Consider the following 8,883-nt stretch of genomic DNA (forward strand, 5'->3'; position numbering starts at 1 on the left):
TAAATGTTCATATTTATCATTTCTAATCTGATATAAAAAATAAAATAGCCATAAAAGTTAAAAATGTAACATTGTACGCTTCGAAACAAATGATTTATAAGAAATTATAACTTAATTCAATTGTTATAAAGAGAGAAATGAAATAAATATGAAATTATAAAAGATATATCACCTTCTAGAACCGGTTTATATTTTACTTAATCATTCATAAAACAAGATTAGAAAGATTAAGAAATAATTATAATTTTTCTTATAATCAATGAGAAATTCGCTGGATAGAAAACGCAAATGGAGGAAAATTTAGAAATTAAAAACATTTCAAGATGAATTAATTATAATTCTGAATAAAAAATGAAAAAAATTGCTTATTTTATATTGCCTCTAATACCAGATGGCGACACCAAACACAATAAACTAAATAGAAATTATTTGAGAGATTCAGAGAATCACTTTCGAAATAATTATCTGCTTTTTTTTTTTTTTTATTAATATAAAGCGGCATGACAACTAGCGAATGAAAGCGAGGCACCTGGTATGACGTCATAAACACATGTTAACTGTGTTCTTACGGACGATAATTAAATTATAAACGAAACACTTTTATGGCCAAATCGTTAGTATATATTGTGGGCTTTTTAAAAGTTCAATTTGATAGACTTACCTGTTTTTAAAACGGCAACAATTCTGCCAGCAGAAAAGCTGTAAACTTCGTCCGCCGCAAACTGCGTCCAGATGGCGCTTCAGACAAGACGATGAGACGTCGGCGGCCAGCAGCCAATAGAGAGTTACCGTTTCCTGACGCAGCCACTGACGTCAAAGTGACAATAGAAAAGAGGCGTGGCATTATTACTATTTCCAGCCTACCGCAACGTAGACGGACAGTCGACTAACCAATAACAGGACGATACGCGACGTATTTAGCTAGTGTGCAACGAATAAACTGTATTTTCTGTTGGTGCAGTCGGGTAGCTTGGAAAGGGTATGATAAGTGCATCGAGAGTGATCAGAAGAAACAGAAATGTCCAAGACAACAACAGATCACGTTAAGCGACCTATGAATGCTTTCATGGTATGGTCGAGAGGTCAAAGACGAAAAATGGCTCAAGAGAATCCGAAAATGCATAATTCCGAGATCAGTAAGAGATTGGGAACGGAATGGAAGCACCTAACCGAAGCAGAAAAGAGACCTTTCATCGACGAAGCAAAGAGATTGCGAGCCCTGCACATGAAAGAACATCCAGATTACAAATACAGACCGAGACGTAAGCCAAAAGCGCCGGTGAAAAAAGAGAGCGGATTCTTGCCAGTAGGACATTGCTTGCCTCCGACTCTCGATCCGCTCGCCCGTTTCCAGCTCTCCACTGCACCACCGACACTGGATAGCGAGAAAGCTGTTGCAGCCAGGACATTTCCTCTTTCTCTAGCTCATTCCTTTAACCATCCTCACTCGCTATACAGCTCCTTGGATCTGGCCGGTTTGGCCAAATTACGAGCATCCGTTAACGATCCCCTATCCCCTGCCGGTCTTATGAAGTCCGAACTATCGGGGCAACTCTTTAGTTCCAGTTCACCGGGTTTCTATAGCACAGCCAGCAGTTTACTATCTTCACTTTCGGCCCACTCACACGCAACTAGTGCTTTCCCCAGTAATTCCGCATACGGACTGGTTTCTTGTGGCTGCAATTCACCTTCCAGTTATTTCCACGGACTCGGCTCCAGTTCCTGTACGCTTCCCACGATAACAGCGCAAGATCCTCGATCTCATCTCTTGTTCCTCAAGGCGGAAGAACGTTATCCAAGACCGACATCTCAGCCATCGGTACCGGCTATTTAGTTATAGGCTATTTAGTTTAGGTAAGAGTTCATAAGTGTATATAACGTAATGTCTAGTCATTGGTAGACACTGGTACGAGAACTTTTTCAGTTTTTAAAACTCTTGTGTATGTGTGCTTCCAATTCATAAGTTTATTTTAGTTTTACTCTAGTTAGGTGAATCGTTGATAGATCGAGAGTGCGCGATCTCGATTATATGAGATCGCCGTTAACACAATCTGTGCAATTTTCTAAACCATTTGTTCCATAATTTTAATCGAAATTAATTATTTTTACTCGGAAGTTCGCTTTATAATTTTTATTGTCATGACAAGAACTTCCTTTTTGCATTTATACTCTTAATTTCCATTTTATTCTCTCCTTTATTATTATTTTTTTTAATTTTGTTGTGACGAGGACTGTCGAGATAGTCCGTACGAAGAATATCATTTTATACACATCTTACCAACTTCTTCCTTATCAAACTTCCAAATCAAATTTTCAACTCGACTATAAATAGGATATCTTTAAAAATTAATAATAATTTATTAAAAAATCTTTATCTACCGTAAATTCTTCACAAATGCAATAATTGCATATATTAATGCATCGGATTCAATAATCTTTATCTATATATGTATATATATAGATCTCAATTTTTACAGTATTGTTTTATTATTTTTTTAATCTTTTCTCTTTTTTTTCTTTTTTTTTAATTTCTCAGTTTCGTGTATATAGTGTGTTTGTAATTGTATATGTACAATACTCAATGAACGACGTACGCGATATGAGAACTGTGTACAACTGATATGTTTGACAAAAAAAAAAAATAATAATAATAATAATTAATAAAAAGAGGAAAGATATTTCTTTCTTTCAAATTGAAAGCTAAATGTGTGTTGATATTTTATATCGTTATTTAAACAAATTAATTGACATTTCACGATAACGTTAATTACGATAATTATCGAATCAGACCATAAAATCTGTGTATTTTGTAACAGATTTTAAACCGAAAATTTCAGAATTATTCATCATTTAAAATCCCTATAATAAAGGACCATAGTTTTTAACCAAAGTAGGTTAGGCCTTTTGAAATTCCGTGAAGGAAAATCGGGTTTAATTCCGCTAAAACACCAACCAGTTCAATATCATCGAGATATAATTATAAATATTTTTTTAGATCTCAAAGGTTAAATACTGAACTAAAATTTTTAATTGCATGGCTTGTTAATTTTTCAAAGAATTTTTAATTTTAAATCTCAACAAAGCTCATAAAATTGAATGAAATTTATTAGAAAAATAAGACAAAGTACTGATCATTTTTAATGCTGTGGTCAATACTGTGTTTCAATTTTATAAATATGTCCTACGGCTAAGTTATAAAATTAATTTAATAAAAGTCTATATTAACCAATACAAATCAAATTTCCACTTTTCAAAACCAATATTCAATATTATTAAATGCATTTATACTTATTAATATTTTAATTTTAAATCTATAGAGATAAATTTTCGTATTTCAATATTTATAAAAGTCAGAATGTGTATTTTACTGTGCAGTACATTACAGTACAGTGCTGTACAGTACAGTACATCCCAAATGAATGCTTCGCTAAAATTTAAGTCTACGTTTTATCATTTATATGCTGCTTTATTACTTTTCAAATCTAATTCCTCTACTAATAAAAGAAATATAAGACTTTCTGAGGTTTCATTATTGACACATTTCTTTAACTTCAATAAAATGTCAGTAAAAATAGAAGCGTATAAAGTTCAAAGAGAAAAAATTCAATTTAGGTCTTAAAGTGAACTTATTTGCAGATTTACAAAGCAAGTTTTTCTTTATCTCTTAAATTAATGCTTTTAAACTTTTATTTATTAATATTTTTATTAATATATTTAATTAATAAACAAATGTAAGTATTTAATGGGATATTTTGGTCAATATATCTGAGGGTATGAGCCAAAGTCTTAAAGATTTTTAATTAATTTTTATCCACGAGGAAAATTAAATAATTTGGCATCCAGACTTCTCCAAAACCTCGGATTTAAATTGGAAATCAATTTAAATTATAAGAATTAAATGCATACAAAAGGCCGACTTTTATTTTAGGAATTAACATTTTAAACAATTTCAAGATTATGTTGTATAAATATCTTTTACAAACGAAGCTATTTATAGAGTTTTATAGATTTAAAATAAGTTTCTATCTTCAGAAAACAAAGATTTTGATTATGTAAATATTTTTCTATCTTACTTAATTCAAACAGAGGGTGAGATAAAAGTCATTCAATTAATTTGCAATGTATTCCATTGATTTTCTTTTTTTTTTCAAATTTTATGATTGATAAGTTGTTTTAATAATGGTTAATGAAAACTGCCATTTAAAAAAAATTGGATAGAATATTGGAATAGTTTTGGTGGAGAAGAAAATCTAAGTCAAGGAAATGCTCAACGATAGAATTACGAAGAGCTAAAGTTTCAATTTCTAAGTTTTGCTACAAGATACTTGGGAGTACAGCAAGGTAATTTCCACTGACTAACCGCGTCATGCTTATCAGACACTTCCCATACTCGATCCTGGAACCACAATAGGCTTAGCTTAGATGGGGAGAAAAAGTCATTAAAATGTTGCCCCCACCCACAAAAAAATTTCCCCCGCAGTTCAGATAAACTCACCTCAGTTCTATTGTCGTTTCTAGCCAGCAGTCAGTAAAATCAACATTGAATATTATCCAATCCGGTCAAAAGCAACCAAATGGTTTTGTTACTATGGCAACAAGAAAAAAGTTGTTTGGAAATTAAAAATAACCCATTTTTATTTTGGGAAAAGAGCGTTGGAGTGTATTAGAACGATAACTGCTGATGAGGATTTTGAGCTTCTTTCGTTCCATATTCGAATGTGCCTTTTCGTAATCATTTCTAACGATTTTTTTTAACTATCAAATTTTTAAATAAAACAAAAAAAATCCCGATAAGATTATGCAGATAAACATTGTTATCTTTTTCTGTCAATCGTAACGCAGGCATCCGCTAAAGAAACCAAACATAAACATCCTCTGCCCAGTCTAAATCGAAAAAGTAACCAGTAAAAACTTTTTTAAACATTGATAACGGCAAAATTTCAAATTTTTTATACGAAATTTTACAATTTAAGAAACATCATATTTTAAACTAACGGAGGAAACGGGAATTAAAATTAGTGTTACATTCGCGGGAATTAAAATTAGTGTTACAAACATATTACATTTGATGTTGAATTATTTTGAAAATCGCTCCGAGAATTAATTTAATTTACCTAATCAGGCACATTCAAACGTAATTTCGATGATGTTGATTCAGTTTATAGTCCACAAGCATCATCTCTAAGAAGATTCTTTTATCTTGCGTCAACAATCGGCTTGACTTATGTATAGTACACAATGACATCTCAAGTACTTTCGGTGTCTCTGTCCCCACTAAAGGAATGCCGTCCCATTCATACAATCACAACTTATGTTGACACATTTCGGTAATATTCTTTGTACGAACAACGCAACTCCGCTATCAATGGAACAATAAAAATCGGATAGGCCTACCTGAACTGGATCTAACATTGATAAGATATGACAAGTTTTGTTCACAAAGAATTTTGAATTGATTTCGAGATGAGTATCAGATTTATTCTTTATTACAATATCGCCATTCTGTAAAAGAACCAATGGAAAGTTTAGAATACATCAGAGAATGTATACAATTTTTTCTTTCTACTTTTATTTTTTTTAAATTCTCTTCTCTGCCGACTTCGAAATTATTTTTAAATAATAAAAAAAAGTGTAGATAAACGTGGGTTATTTTAATAAAATATCGTGGAAAAATGCATATTTACTTACCATTTAGTCTATTAATTTTATATCGTCGCTTCCATATAAGCCACGTATAAATAAATTTTGCAATAAAATGGCAAACTTCGATTAAAATTCGGAGTAAGAATATCAATAAAGGGGCTTATAAAATTCAAGAACTACAAATATAAAATAATATCTAGGCTCTAAAAAAGATCATTTGGCATAATAATTCCTTATTTAACATTATCATTATTAAAATATACTATGTTAAAGTACCAGAGCATAAATTGCACTGTAAAAATTTAAGAATAAATGAAGTATAAAATTAAAATTTGTTGATTAAAGTATATTTTTTAGCTTTAAATATAAAAAGAATATTTGCAAAGAAACAATTAGAAATTGAATTTAAAACTCGTTTTCTTTTTAATTAATTATATTTTATAGGATTAAATTAATATTTGAAATATATTTTAATCGAAACAATAAATTATGAATTCGAGAAAATAGAATTATCTTAAATTTAGTACTTAGAAAACGTAGCAATATCATGGAATCGATGTTATAAGCCTATCTATTTAATGTGAAACTTCAAAGAGAAAAACGAAATTAATCTCTTGTTTCATTTATCTCATTTTGATAATTTTCAAGGATCCCAAACCGACAAAGGGTGACATCTCTTCTATTAATTTCCAAACTAATGGGCGGTTGTAGAATAAGGCAATGGCTTAGACGATATTTTGAAATGAGTTAGAAGAGCGCATGCCCAATAAATATCGCGAATATTTCTCGGCGATAGTTCTCGCGTAACAGATGGTGGAAATCTTTCTTTTCCGACAATAGCTTTATGGAGCGGCTAAAACTGAAAAGCCACTTATCCGGACGGGGAGTGATAATCACTTTAAGTCGACCGAAACGCCTCACTCCGAAAAAATCCCTACTCGTTGTGACGTAATTTGGCTCGACGAATAGGGAATTCAATAGAGTCCCCTATTCAATAAAGCGCGTGTCGCGGGTCACGTGCTCTAGTTGAAATCGAGTGAGACGAGCTGTGAAATCGACATCTCTAAAGCACGTGGCGAAATTGACGCCTCGACCACGTGTCTGTGTGCGTGCGTGTTTGAGGACGTGCGTCACGTCGCAACAATGAGCGTCACTAAGGGTTTGCTCTCGTCCCGACGCGGGACGAGATGTCACCCCTTGTTTATACTTCTTCTCTAATTCAAAAATCGTATCTTTATTATAATTCTCTTTCCTTTTTTCTCTCGCGTAAAACTGCAATGCGGGATATTCCGTCACATTTTTTTCTATTCTCTATTTATTGTTATAATAAGAAAGTATTCTGTCGGATAAATTCTGACTTTTTAACTACAGAAAGGAGAGAAAATTCGCTTTAACAAAAGAAATATTCAAAACGGCCACGCACACAGACACACAAAAAAAATCGAGCACTAAAGAAATTCATGCAAAAGACAACGTCATGGATTTGCACACAACAAATGGAAGAGCCTCCGTTCCTTTTAACGCACACCACAAGACTCCATTTATATGTCAATTATTCGGTCGAACTTCTATTGTGGAAGTGCAAAGCTTCGGGACAACAAACGCTAAATTCCTCGCTCCTATACAGATTTAATGGGGCGCAAACCACCATTTCTATTGTGTTGTTAGTCTCCACCGATCCAGTCTACGTCCTCGGAGAAGTCTGGTGTCTCTGTCGACCAAGCTGAGTTTCAGGTAGCTAAAGAAAGATGCAGTTTTTTTTTCTTTTTTTTTTTATTTCTTAAAGGTGAGAAGAACAGCCAAGATCGCGCGATTTTACATTGATCGCGTACAAAATATACAATGGGACGAGACAATATCGGTAGACAGGCGCAATTCCTTTGTTATAAACCATTTTAAAAAGGAATTATTAGATTTAACTTCGATAAATAAACGAAAACCTTCTTCGATTATCAGACAGTTGAAGTTTATACGGTTCTTATCTCTGATAACACAACTTTATCTAATCTTATATCTATCTAAGTCTTCATAAGTTGTAAATCTTGTCTTATAATTAAATTAAACACCATCGTTTTAAAACATGCGAAACAATGCAAATACAATGTCTATTTTCCAGCATTATTTAGTAGAAATGATAGAATTGTATATGCTCCCAAATTCTTATATGTTCTCTTATTGTATGCAATAATTAACATCAATCAAAATCAAAATTAAAGGAAAAATATTAAAAACAACAAGTACAATGAGCCCGAAATTAATTAAGCAGTTTAATACAATAGAATCTTTAGGCCTAATCATAAATTTTCAAGTAATTATTCTTGTAAAATATTATTTTAAACAGTTCTAATTTCGTTTACGCATTTATTTATTTTATTTTATTTATCTTTTGAAGAAATTTTTTCATTGTCATTAGCTTTTAGTTTTTAAATAGGCTATAACTTAGAGTTTATTGACCAAGATATAAAGTTGAGCTAAGTTTTTGTAAAGAAAACAATGCTTTGGTAGAAAGCATTCGCTTATTCGATCAAACTGCAATTTATTCTGATATTATATAAGAAAATTAAAAATTTCTATCAATTTTCGCATGATTTATTCCATAGACTCCATGATAAAAGCCTATCGAGAAAAATTACACGACGCTCCTGTAGCACTTATGATGAAAACGATTTTCAAAAAATGGATCAATCGCATTGCGCATTGCTATTTATAGCATTATATATATATATATTTGTTTATTTTTAAACTTTTAAAATGACAACAAAATGTTGAAAGGCTTGGGCGTCGACTTCGTTTATTTGTCCACGCAAACATTCCAAATATAAAACCTAATGTAACGGTGAAGAGTCTAAATTTCAGTAAACTTTTCTTTTCCTGCTCGTTTCAATAATATAGTAAGTAGGAGTTGGAAAATAAATAGAATTTCCAAGTCAACTATATTTTACAAATAGAATTTGAGTCGGTTTATTTGAATTTCACTCGACAATCCGTGCCAAACTTTGGCCCAATCCCGGACCGGATTCGATTCGCATCATCAACAAGTCAACGTTGATAAGTATTCATAAATTTTCCAAATAACAAAACTAGGCGATTGACTAAAGCGTCTTGTAGCAGCTCGAGTATCCGAACCAACAAGTAATAAAAACAAGTGTTGATCTTCTCTTCTGCCAAAACGATATTTTAAATTCAAACCCCGAAGCGAGTACTAGACGAAACGTCAAGTCATTCAAAAGACGCTGTTTA

At 32.0% G+C, this 8,883-nt stretch overlaps 1 protein-coding gene across 1 annotated transcript; it reads left to right on the forward strand.

Annotated features, from left to right (window-relative positions):
* The first annotated feature begins 936 nt into the window (after nt 1-936).
* Nucleotides 937-2,614, forward strand: LOC111639433 (transcription factor Sox-14-like). The gene has a single exon (XM_023385325.1). The coding sequence runs from the start codon at nt 1,019-1,021 to the stop codon at nt 1,832-1,834; it is 816 nt and encodes a 271-aa protein (XP_023241093.1). The 5' UTR covers nt 937-1,018; the 3' UTR covers nt 1,835-2,614.
* The last annotated feature ends 6,269 nt before the right edge of the window (nt 2,615-8,883 follow it).

This window comes from Centruroides sculpturatus, unplaced genomic scaffold (genome assembly GCF_000671375.1).
Source record: "Centruroides sculpturatus isolate CEXI.00-Female unplaced genomic scaffold, Cexi_2.0 scaffold1197, whole genome shotgun sequence".
Classification (NCBI taxonomy): domain Eukaryota; kingdom Metazoa; phylum Arthropoda; class Arachnida; order Scorpiones; family Buthidae; genus Centruroides; species Centruroides sculpturatus.